At 40.8% G+C, this 13,069-nt stretch overlaps 1 protein-coding gene across 1 annotated transcript in view; it reads left to right on the top strand.

Moving 5' to 3' along the window:
- Positions 1 to 13,069, top strand: part of GAPVD1 (GTPase activating protein and VPS9 domains 1) — a gene marked incomplete in the record, with an annotated part of 67,031 nt that overhangs the window by 9,306 nt on the left and 44,656 nt on the right. The window contains 4 exon segments of the mRNA XM_027775603.1: positions 3,517 to 3,651; positions 3,796 to 3,985; positions 7,806 to 7,886; positions 9,675 to 9,835. Coding sequence (XP_027631404.1) covers positions 3,517 to 3,651; positions 3,796 to 3,985; positions 7,806 to 7,886; positions 9,675 to 9,835 — 567 coding nt within the window.

Raw genomic sequence — 13,069 nt, forward strand, 5'->3', positions numbered from 1 at the left:
AATTGTTGCTTTAAAATCTAGGAAAACTTTTTTTTTTTTACTTTGAGTGCTTTGTGAACATTATTTATTTAATTAATTTTATTTGTCATTATTATTTATTTTTTAATTTGACCAGAGAAAGAAAGGGAAAGTGAGAAAGCAAGTCCAGGCCTGGGACTTGAGCCTCTGTCGGCCATGTGGGAGTCTAGTGCCTTAACCACCATACCATCTGCTGGTCCCTGTGAACTTTTTTAGAGAAGCACATTTAATATTAACTGGAAGTAGTTTAATGAGTGTGTAACTTTTTGCAAATTAAAAATTCCTAAGCACATGGAAAGTACAATATCAGAAACAAATGTACTTTTATTTCTTGCTGTTGATATTAGATGTGTTGAAATTATAGCAGACATTTCTTTTTACTCTCTATAACTCTTAGTCTAAAAGCAGTAAAAGCCGACATTGACAGGATGCACTTTTTGCTTTGTTCTTCTTTAATACACGATAGAACACATGTAAGTAGCCTCCACAAGTTCAGTCACACTGCGATACTCTTCCAGTCCTCCAACCAGTCAGATCTTGGGCAGTCGTGCACGTGCTTGGTATATTTCTGGCTAACTGGACCAGGGACTTGAACTGGGATTGCCATGTGGGATTTGCCCTTTTCTGAGCAGTGCATTACCTCTGTGCCACAGAGCCAGCTCAGAGATACATTTATTGAGGACCCTGTTTCTCATGCTTGGTCAGGTGGTGTGAACAGTATTATGAAATAGATGTTCAGAAAGAGGAATGTGTGAGTATCTATAGCCTGTGTCTCCCTACCACTGCTTTGGGTTGCAGGTTGGCCGTCTTTTGCAGCAGTTAGCAATGACGGGCTCTGAAGAGGGAGATCCTCGGACAAAAAGCAGCCTTGGAAAATTTGATAAAGTAAGAATGAATGTGAAATGTTGTTCATAAAAAATTCTAACTATTAGGAAAGCTAACTCTTCTCTTTATTAAATTTTATCCTTACTCAATGTGTAAGTTAAATGTTCTTTTAAGTTAGCTGCAGTATTGGATTAACAGCATTTCTTTCTTCCTTCCTTTGATTTTTTTTTTTTTTTTTTGAGAGGGTTTTGCTATAGGGCACATTTGCTAGCCAGAAAGACAGAGAGACAAAGACAGAAAGTGAGAAATCACCCTCCAGGGGGATGGCCATGCCACAATCCCTTCTCCTCCATTCTCCTCTCAGGATCCTAGGCACGCACACACATGTGCCCAGCATGAGTTTAAGCCACCGGGTCCAGGACTCGAACTGTGGTTGACTACATGGGAGTCCAGCAATATAGCCATTATGCCAACTGCTGGTCCCACAGCATTTATCTTCATTTATTTATTTTTAGATTTTCGCTCTAGGGTGCATGTGCTCACTGGAGAGACAGAACAGAAAGCGAAAAATCACCCCCCAGGGCCACGCCACTCACTGTCTTCTTCTCCATTCTCCTCTCGGGATTGTGAGCATGCACACACATGTGCCCAGCATGATTTTTAAGCCGCCAGTTCTGGACTCAAACCGTGTTGACCACGTGGGAGTCCAGCAACATAACCTTTATGCCATCTCCCTAGATTAGCAGCATTTAAAGGAAGATGTTACTAAAGGTTATTAACTCTCACAGGAGTATTGAGGAGATATCATTGTAATGAAAATCAAAGAGCTATTAAGGTTATTTTATTTTAAAAAGCTTATGTTAAAAAAATTACCACCAAATCAAATCTGTGGGCATGTGAATTAGCAATAATTGCTTAATTTTTTTTCTTTCTCTCCTTTTTGTTTAATTGCCTTAGAGCATGCATACTCTCCAGAGAGAGAGACAGGAAGAGGGAGAAAGCATCCCCCCAGTGGGTTGTGGTCATGCTATAATCCTTTTCCTTCATTTGTCCATCCTGCTGGGATATTGGGCACATGCATGTGCACACACACACACACACACACACACACACACACACCATGTTTCTCAAGCTGCCCAGGCCAAGATTTGAACCACAGTTGGTCATGTTGTATCTGGTTTCCTTAACCACTAGGTAATGGGGCTTTTTTTTTTTTTTCTCACAAGAGAGAGAGGTAGAGAGAGACAGGTACCCTTGACAGGGTCTCATGATACTATAATTCTAAGTTTTCAGCCAGTCAGGAACATGGGTAAGACCTGAACTTGGCTCCTTCCATATGGCTCTAGTATCACACAGCAGTGCATAGTGCTTGCACCACAGCGGTTGAGCCAATAATTGTATAGTTTTAAGTATATTTCGTAAGATAATATTTTTAACCTTGTTCATTTAGTTTAGTTAAATAAAAAAATTTTTTAGAGAGAGATTTTTACTATAGGGCGTGTTTGCTCCCTGGAGAGACAAAGAAAGCGAGAAATCACCCGCCAGTGGGTGTGGCCATGCCGCAATCCCTTCTCCAGTCTCCTCTTGGGATTTTGGGCACACACACACACGTGCCCCGCGTGCGTTTTAAGCTGCTGGACCAGGGATTAAAACCACAATCAACTACCTGGGTGTCCAGCGGTGTAACCATTACACCATCTGCTGGTCCTAGTTAAATAAAATGTAATTAATTTTATTTTCAGTAGGCTATAGATTTAACTTAGTTTAAAATTCAAAGATTATATTGTATAATGACATTTTCCTTCACATTCACCTCTAGCCTTTGTTTATTTCTTTTAGAGAGAGATTTTTACTATAGGGCGTGTTTGCTCCCTGGAGAGACAAAGAAAGCGAGAAATCACCCGCCAGTGGGTGTGGCCATGCCGCAATCCCTTCTCCATTCTCCTCTTGGGATTTTGGGCACACACACACGTGTCCCGCGTGAGTTTTAAGCTGCTGGATCAGGGATTCAAACCACAATCAACTACCTGGGTGTCCAGCGGTGTAACCATTACACCATCTGCTGGTCCTAGTTAAATAAAATGTAATTAATTTTATTTTCAGTAGGCTATAGATTTAACTTAGTTTAAAATTCAAAGATTATATTGTATAATGACATTTTCCTTCACATTCACCTCTAGCCTTTGTTTATTTCTTAAAATTTTAAAAAGAATTATTTAATTTTATTTATTGTATTAGTTTTGAGGAGAGAGGAGAGTGAGAAAGCAAGCCTTCAGTTCTGAAAGTCAGACCATGGTTGGCCATGTGAGAGTCCAGCCACCCCACCCACTGCGCCACCTGCTGGCTCTCTAGTGGTCCTCGATGTTGTCAGTCTCGTGTACTCTCTTAGAGGTTTATATGTGTACAATCAAACTTCTACATATACTCTCTTTGTCCTATTGCTCTCTTTTCAGAAATGGTAGCATAGTATAGATACTGTTCTGTCATATTTGGTTTGATTACCAGGATATTTTAGATTATCCTATATCAATACATTGTTTAATTTTAAAAATACCTGATTTAATATAATTTTCAAGAATCTATACTTTTTGTGTGCTTGTCTGCCTTAATCAGAAACTATGTTCCAGTGTTAAAAGGAGAACTATCTCACGATGATCTCTTCCTGTTTAACAGAGCTGTGTTGCTGCTTTCCTTGATGTCGTGATTGGGGGCCGTGCCGTGGAGACCCCTCCAATGTCCTCTGTTAATCTTCTGGAAGGATTGAGCAGAACTGTGGTTTATATAACCTACAGTCAGCTTATTACTCTGGTAATGGCCTTATTCTTTAATAGGATTTTTTTATAAGTCTTTTAGCTAAGCATGGGTAGTCATAGATGATTCCATTGCCTGAGAAGTATAGGCATTGTATTTGAAAACTTGCTTTTACTAGATAATGTTCTTTGCTCTTGCCAGGTAAATTTTATGAAGAGTGTGATGTCTGGAGACCAACTGAGAGAAGATAGAATGGCTCTTGACAATTTATTGGCAAACCTTCCCCAAGCCAAGCCAGGAAAAAGCAGCAGTTTAGAAATGACTCCCTACAGTACTCCTCAGCTATCTCCAGCAACCACTCCAGCAAATAAAAAGAACCGATTACCTATAGGTAAAGAGAATTTGTTTTGGGGCTCGACTTTAATTTTTGTATTTTTTTTTTAGCTTTTGTTACTGTTTAGTGTTTTGGAATATAGTTTTAAACACTTTAGAAAACTCTTTTTCTTCATGTTCAATGATGGTAATTCAGTTTTCAAAAATTGACACCAGAGGGAACCAGCAGTTAGCGTAATGGCTATGTCGCTGGACTCCCACGTAGTCGACCGCGGTTCGTGTCCCGGACCCGGTGGCTTAAAACTCACGCCGGGTGCGTGTGTGCGTGCGTGCCCAAGATTCCGAGAGGAGAATGGAGGAGAAGGGATTGCGGCGTGACCATCCCCCCTGGGGGGTGATTTCTCGCTTTCTGTCTCTATGTCTCTCTCTGTCTGTCTGGCGAGCGCATGCGCCCTACAGTGAAAATCTCTCCAAAAAAAAAAAAAATTGACAGCAGATTAGTTAAGGTTTATTAGAAGGGTTTTGCTTTATCTAGGCCCCCTTTCCATCATCAGTTAAAATCATTTTACACATGGTACACACCCATGTGCTGCTTGAGGGTGGGCATGCGTCCCGGGAAGTCCAGGGTCAGGCATTTGTCATTGTGCAGACACCGCAGAGTGTACTCACGCGAACCTAGATGGCGCAGCCTGCTTTAACACCTGTACTCTACGGTCTAGCGTGTGCACTCCTTATGGACTGCCATTGTATTCACAGTCTCTCATTGACCAAAATATCATTATGTGGTATTTGATTGTTTTTTGTTTAACTTTTAGTGTTTTGGGGAAAATTTTTGAAAATGTCATTTGTTTTAAGTAGACATTTAAAAAAAAATATGTAGCCTCTCTGTTATACAGAGTTCTAAGTAACATACGAATAATATTAGAAATCTCTGATTAAAAAAGTAGAAAATTATAGTTACTTTTTTCCATTATTATTTTGATTAATAGTCTGTGCTTTATCAATTGAACTAAACTATCTTAATATTGTTATAAAGTAAAGATGAAAGTTTTATTTTGTTTTATCAAATTTATTTATAAATTATGGGATACAGTAGGGACCAGCAGGTGGTGTGGTGGTTAAGGAACTGGATTCTACATGGCCAACTATGCATTTTTTTTTTTTGAGAGGTTTTCGCTATAGGGCGCGTGCGCTCACCAGACAGACAGAGAGAGACATAGAGACAGAAAGTGAGGAATCACCTCCCAGGGGTGATGGTCACACCGCAGTCCCTTCTCCATTCTCCTCTCGGGATCTTGGGCACGCATGCACACGCGCCCAGCGTGAGTTCTTTTTTTTTTTTTTTTTTCCAATTTATTTATTTGCATTCATTCACTGTACATCATTACAGCATACAAAATGAGATTTTCCATACAGAGTACACTGTATATTGTCTCACCCAGCGTGAGTTCTAAGCTACCAGGTCTGGGATGCGAACCGGGGTTGACTACGTGGGAGTCCAGCGACATAGCCATTATACTAACTGCTGGTTCCCTGGCCAAGTATGCATTTTGAGCCCTGGACCTGGCAGCTTGAAAAACATGCCAGGCACGTGTGTGTATGTGCCCAGAATTCCGAATTCTGAGAGAAGGGAAAAGGGACTGCAGCATGGCATCCCACCCACCCCCCAGACCCTAGCAGGGAGATGATTTCTTTTCCTCTGTCTTGTGTCATGCCCAATAGCAAAATCAAAACAAAACAAAAGCAGTAATGTCTACTTATCTTTGGAGGATATATCCCAAGACCCTTAATAGATGCTTGAAAGTGGATAGTATTGAATGCTGTTTGGTTTTTAAAATATATGTACATGTTTATGATAAAGTTTAATTTATAAATTAGAAACAGTAAAAGATTAACAGTAGGAACCTGCGGAAAGCATAATGGTTATGTCACTAGACTCTCGTGGTTATCCGCGGTTTGAGTCCTGGACCCAGGTGGCTTAAAACTCATATTGTCCAAAATCTCAAGAGGAGAGAGGCTAGTGGCACCCCCTGAGGAGGTGATTTCTTGCTTTCTGTCTCTCTCTGTCTCTCTAGTGCACATGCCCTATTGCAAGAATTTCTTCAAAAAAAAATTAACAATAATAAAATATTGAGTCTTTAGAAAAGTCATGACACATCTTTTTTAAAAAGCGTTATAAGTTTTCTGACGACCCAGTGGGACAGTTATAACAAAATATTAGGTCATTGGAAAAGTCATAGCGTATTTTACTATGTTTTTCTGTGCAAAAATGTTGCATGACTTTCCTGACAACCTAGTGCTATAATAAAAGTTGCATAAATTGATCTCTTTCTCTCTCAAAATTTATTGTGTTACACTGTGGGTAACTAAAACCATAGAAAGTAAAACCATAGATAAGGGAGGTTGGACAGGTATATGTTTATTTAAGGTTTATACATTTAGTAAGCATTTGTTATCTACCTGTCTGTCTGAAAAAATTGAGCACATATCACATACCAGACACTGGGTGAGCACTTTATAAATTTTGTATTTAGTCCACATAAAAGTCCTGTGAGGGTAGGTGTCATTACTGTCTTGCACATGAGGCACTGTGTTAAACATTTCGATGCAAATACTCGTATGACAGGCCCTCCTCTAAAGTTAGTAGTTGATAGTTGGGGAGAATAAGAACAGACCAGTCCCTCCAGCGTGTTAAGTGTTCTGACAGAGAAAAGCATGGGGGTTTTGGTAGTGGGATCAGGTGATCTCAGATCAGGTGAAACCTGCACTTTCTCTTGAAGGATACGTGAAAGTTAGACCAAGTACATAAGACAGGGAAAAAAGTGTTTGGGCCAGGGCAGCAGGAGTATTTTAGTGCCTGCTTAATGATAATGAGTTCAGCAACACTTAGTGAACGTGAATAGTTATTGTAATAGTTATTTATACCTTTTTTGTGTGGTGCAGATGTATGTGAGTGTACATGAGAGCAGAGAGAAAGCACACTCGACAGGGTCTTGTCATGCTATGACTCCCTTTCCCCAACTCTCCGGCTTCTTGGGATCTTAATTGCCTGCAATCTAGTCCGGTGTGTTTTCGGGTCAACCTCGGGACTGCTCGGCCATTGACTTACAGTAGTACAGTCCAATGCACTGCAGACTGTGCCACCTAGACCGCCAATTTATAGATTTCTGAAGAATGGGATTTCATTTTTAAACTTCATGCCTGGTTTTTTGAGTACTATTGAGACCAGCAGATGGCGTAATGGTTATGTTCTTGGACTCCCACATAGCCGATAGCAATTCAAACCCTGGACCCAGTGGCTTGAAACTCAAACCGGGCACGTGTGTACGCATGCCCAAAATCCCAAGAGAATGGAGAAAGGATTGTGGCATGGCCACAATGCCCCCAGAGGATCATTTCTCACTTTCTCTCTGTCTCTCCGGTGAGCACACATGTCCTATAACAAAAGTCTGTCTTAAAAAATATATATATATCAGTTTTAAAAATTAATCTGCTGTGCATTTAATGTAATATGGAATGAGACCAATAGGAATGTGGCATCATAGCCTTAAAGTCTTTTTGACTTTCTTAATTATCTTAAAATATCAGTCTTCATTAAAAATAGAAAAGATGAAGTTTTACACTTACCAACTTTCAGTATTATGGGTGTGTGCAATCTGTTAACATGAAAAAATAAATGACTTTTGGTAAATCATATTTCCCATCATCCAGAAGTATCATTTACATATGGGTATAATGAAAAGTAAATTTCAGATGTTTGCCCAGTGTTGTTTTATTTAGTCATGTAACCTGATTATTGCATTTATTTCCTATTTTTAAAAATGTGTGCATTGTTCAAAGGCTTGATGTTCTTTCTATTTAATGCTTTCGCGACCCAGGACAACAGTTAGCAGCCATCACGGCCTGGGATTCCTCAGCCACCAATCTTACTGCTCATATTACGCTAGTAACCCCGTTTGGTGGGTAATAGGCTGTCCTTCCTCTTCTTGTGTAACTTTTATTTAAGAAATGTTTTCTGAAAGTGCTACTTGTGCATGTTGCTTTTGCTTTATATAAATTGCTACATGAGACTTGATTACTTGCACTTTTATAAATTATACAATTTGTTACTTAATGATTCATAGACTAGTTCATGAAGTTGAGATGAAGTTCACAATTCAGTAGAAGATGGGGCAGCCAGTAGAGTGTAAATAAGCCTATTTTAATCTTTTGGAAATTGGTGTGTGCTCTGAATTTTTAGACTAAAAGTGATTAATCAACAGGTCTTCAGCATTGTGAACAGGGGTGATTGTTTATATTTATGGCTCTTTCTGTCTTCAAGTAGGTCAGCTTTCACTCAAAGGGAGGTTGAAAGACTTTTGTTATTTATAGAGATTTTTTACTTTATGTCTGTACTTTGGATTATTTTGCAGTGAAATAGAATTCCTATTTAGTATTCCAGTTGTACTGAATGTTGTTGCCCTCTGAAAAATAAAGGAAACTTTGTATAAGAGCAAAACATACAGAGAAATTGTCACAAACTGTCCAAATCTGTAGGATGGATTATTTTAGGAAAAAAGTGTAGTTCTTTACTGGTAGGTAGGGGGGAAAACAAGAAGAATTTATCTTTTATTGGTTTAGAATATTTCCATAAAGCAGAAAGGACCTTTTATTCAAGCATAAGGAAATCTTTTCTCTTTCCCCTTTGAAAAGAGATTCATACATTCCAGAAAAAAAAAAGTGCTTTCAAATGCAAATTCTGGTTTTTGCCAACAGTTGCCCAATTAAAACATTTCTCAGGACCAGCAGTGGCATAATGGTTATATTTCTAGACTCCCCCATGGCCGACCGTGGTTTGAATCCTGGTGGCTTTAAACTCATGCTGGGCACATGTGTGTGCGTGCCCAAAATCCCAAGAGGAGAATGGAGGAGAAGGGATTGTGGCGTGGCCATCCCCCCTGGGGCGTGATTTCTCACTTTCTGTATGTCTGTCTCTGTATTTCTGGCAAGTGCATGTGCCCTATAGCAAAAATCTCTCTTTAAAAAAAAAAAAAAGTCTATTTCTTTATATGCATACCATGTTTCTTTATGAAATTTCCTGGACCAGCTGTGGCAATAGTGAAGGCAGCTGGATCTCACATGGTTGGCTACACAGTTTTAACCCCAGATTTGGCAGCTTGAAAAATACACTGGGCACGTGGGTACATGTGTGCGTGCCCAAAATTCTGAGAAGATAATGGAGGAGAAGGGATTGTGAGGTGGCCACCCCTTGGGGAGGTACTTCTCACTTTACTTGCCTCTATCTGGTGAGCACATGTGCCCTAGAGCAAATTAGGAAAAAAAAAAGTTTCCTAATGCTTAAGTTCAGTTATTAGTATGAGAGAACTGTGAAAGTTTAATTATTTTATAGGAAAAACAGTTGAGATAGCTTAAAAAGGAATAGATAATGCTTTTCTGTCACCCCCAAGTCTTCCATCAATTAGAATCTGTGTACTCTTTTGCAGATGTGATTGTCTGTGTGGCACTCCCTGTCAGGGGACTTAGGTCATTGTTATTGATTATCAGTTTTCAAGGAGAGTTAGTATTAGTCATCAGCAGAGTAATTGAAAGGATCTAATTTTTTTTTCCTTGTCCATATTTTCACCACTCTTTGCGCATGTGCAAATGTTTTTTCTACACTAATAGCAAATATATTTCTGTATTTAATGTGCCATTTTCTTAATTTTCGTCTTTTTCTCTGAATTATTTTATTTGAAATTCTCTATTAGCAACTCGGAGTAGAAGCCGTACCAATATGCTGATGGACCTACATATGGACCATGAAGGATCCTCTCAAGAGACCATCCAGGAGGTACAGCCAGAAGAGGTGCTGGTCATTTCCTTAGGGACGGGTCCCCAGCTTACTCCCGGGATGATGTCAGAAAACGAGGTATGAATATATTGGTGTGCTTTAAGTTATAGCCAAATGTTAACAGATTTTGATAATTTTATTCCAATTAATGGCCACTTATTTTTTTTTTAAAGAGTTATTTTTATTTTAACTTTTATTACTATTATTTTATTTTCCAATTTGACTAGAGAGAGAGAGAAAGAGGGAAAGTGAGAAAGGAAGCCACCAGGTTCAAGACCTGGACCATGTTGGCCATGTGGGAGTCCAGCACCTTTGTTTTTTCTATACAGTGTATGCGCTCACCAGAAAGAGAGAGACAGAGAGGCAGAAAGCGAGAAATCAACACCCCATCCCTCCCTGGGGAGATGGCCATGCCACAGTCCCTTCTCCTCTTTGTATCTTGGACATGCACATGTATGCACCCAGCATTAGTTTAAACCACCAGTCTGGGACTCGGACCACGGTCGACTACCTGGGAGTCCAGCAACATAGCCATTACACCAACTGCTGGTCCCGGGAGTTAAACCACAATGCCTCCTGCCAGCCCCAGTGACCACTTGGTTCTATGAATCAGTATTCATGTCTTATTCCATTCGGGCTACTATAACAAAATACCAGAAACTGGGTAGCCTATTGACAGCAGTTTTCTCCTCACCATTGTAGAGGCTAAGAGGCCCAAGATTTGGTATCTTACAAGAGTCCGTTTTCTGGTTCACGGATGGTGCCTTCTCTCTGTGTCCTCACAAGGTGGAGGGAGTGAATGAGTTTCCTTATAAGAGTCCTAATGCCATTCATTAGGGCATACTTTCACACAAGCCTTACCTCCAAACCTTAGGAGTTAGAGCTGCAATGTAAGAATTTTAGGAGAAAACAGACCCTTGAATTGCATCTAAATGCACTTTGTTCATTGTCTTCAATGGGTTTCTCAAGACACACTATCAGATACTAATAAGCTTTCAGTAGTTGTGAAGGCCCTTTACAATACATCTATGATACCGAAGTTGGTGAATGTTTATTTCTTAGATTTGTGTATATGCTGGTTTTTTTGGAGAGATTTTTGCTTTAGGGCGTGTGTGCTCACCAGAGACAGAGAAACAGAAATGAGAAATTACCCCCTGGGGGGGGATGGCCACACCACAATCTTTCTTCATCCATTCTTCTCTTGGGGTTTTAGGCACACAAGTACACGCATTCACCATGAGTTTTAAGCTGCCAGGTCCAGGACTTGAACCGTGATCAACTGTGTGGGAGTCTAGTGACATAACCAATATACCATCTGCTGGTCCCTCCTGTTCTTTTATTAAGATTTTTACAATAGAACATGTGCTGGGGAATGGGGAGAGAGGGAAAGTGAGAGATCACCCTCTCCAATGGGATGGCCGCACTGCAGTCCCTTCTACATTCTCCTCTCAGGATCTTGGGCATGCACACACACACACACGCCTGGTGTGATTTTCTTTGTTTGTTTTTTTTTTTTTCTTTTTAAAGCAGTTTTTTTTTTTTGGAGAGATTTTTGCTCTAGGGCCCGTGCGCTCGCCAGATAGACAGAGAGAGACATAGAGACAGAAAGCGAGAAATCACTCCCCAGGGGGGATGGTCATGCCGCAATCCCTTCTCCTCCATTCTACTCTCGGGATCTTGGGCACGCACACACACGCGCCTGGCATGAGTTTTAAGCCACTGGGTCCCGGGGCCCGGGACGCGAACCACAGTCGACTACGTGGGAATCCAGCGACATAGCCATTACACTAACTGCTGGTTCCCGAGTTTCTTTTCTTTTCTTTTTTTTTTTTAAGAATTAATGTTTATTGGGACCAGCAGTTAGCGTAATGGCTATGTCACTGCACTCTCATATAGTCGACCGCGGTTCGCATCCCGGACCCGGTGGCTTAAACTGACGCCAGGCACGTGTACGTGTGTGCCCAAGATCCCGAGAAAAGAATGGAGGAGAGGGGATTGCTGCGTGGCCACCTCCTGGGGGGAGTGATTTCTCACTTTCTGCCTCTCTATCTTTCTGGCGAGTGCACAGGCCCTATAGCAAAAAAAAAAAAACACCTCTTCAAAAGAATTATGTTTATGTAACTTTATTTATTTTATTTTAATTTGAGAGGGACAGAGTGAGAGAAAGAGAGAGAAAGTGAGAAAGCAAGCTACTACTTGAACTGTGGTTGACCATGTGGTAGTCTAGTACCCTTCACCACACCATGTGCCAGCCCGGACACCTGGCACGATTTTCAAACCTCCAGGTCTGGGACTCAAACCATGGTCAGCCATGTGGAAGACCAGCAGCGTAACTGCTATACCATTTGCTGGTCGCTTCATACGGCTTTATTGTGATGATATAGATACCTCTTATTTGGGTAAGAGATTGTACTACATTAGTGTTTTTAGTGGAGGAGGTATTTGAAAATTTTTTTTATTTAAAGAGATTGTTATAGGGTGCGTGTGCTCTCCAGAGAGACAGAGACAGAAAGTGAGAAATCACTCCTAAGGGGGTATGGCCACATCATAATTCCTTCTTCATTTTCCTCTCAGGATTTTGGGTGTGCATGCATACTTACCTGGTGTGAGTTTTAAGCCACCGGGTCTGAGACTTGAACTGTGGTTGACTACTAGAATTTTGAGTGTGGTAATGCTTCATTTTCAGGAACTGTTCCATTGTATTGTGGGACATTTTGAAATCTTATGCCCCTGGGGCTAAATGCTAGTTTTTGAAGCAAGCAAAACTGCTCACTTACCTGCAGCATGCCCTATGGAAGGGTTTCAGGTATAGGTGTGCGTATGCTTGCCAGAGAGAATGCACCCTCCGTGGGGGATGGCCACACTGCAATTCCTTCTCCTCCATTCTTTTTGGATTTGAGGGGTGGGTGGTGGCATGTGCGTGCACACACATACCCAGCCTGAGTTTTAAGTCACCAGGTCCAGGATTTGAGCACTGGTCAACTTTGTGGGAGTCCAGCGACATAACCGTGCTGCCATCTGCTGGTCCCTTAACTCTTGAGTTTCTGTGGTTTTAGTGTAGCCTCAAGTTCACAGATTTTTTGGTGTAGAAGCATGAAGTTAGATTTTAGTATTTTTAAAAATTTAATTATTACTTAAATTTTGTCAGAGGGGATATGTGCTTATCAGAAAAAGAGAGAGACCAGGAACCAGCAGTTAGCGTAATGGCTCTGTCGCTGGACTCCCACGTAGTCGACCACAGCGTTTGCCAGACAGACAGAGACATAGAGACAGAAAGCGAGAAAACAACCCCCCGGGGGGGAGGGCACTCCC

Source organism: Tupaia chinensis, unplaced genomic scaffold (genome assembly GCF_000334495.1).
Source record: "Tupaia chinensis unplaced genomic scaffold, TupChi_1.0 Scaffold000575_1, whole genome shotgun sequence".
NCBI classification, from domain to species: domain Eukaryota; kingdom Metazoa; phylum Chordata; class Mammalia; order Scandentia; family Tupaiidae; genus Tupaia; species Tupaia belangeri.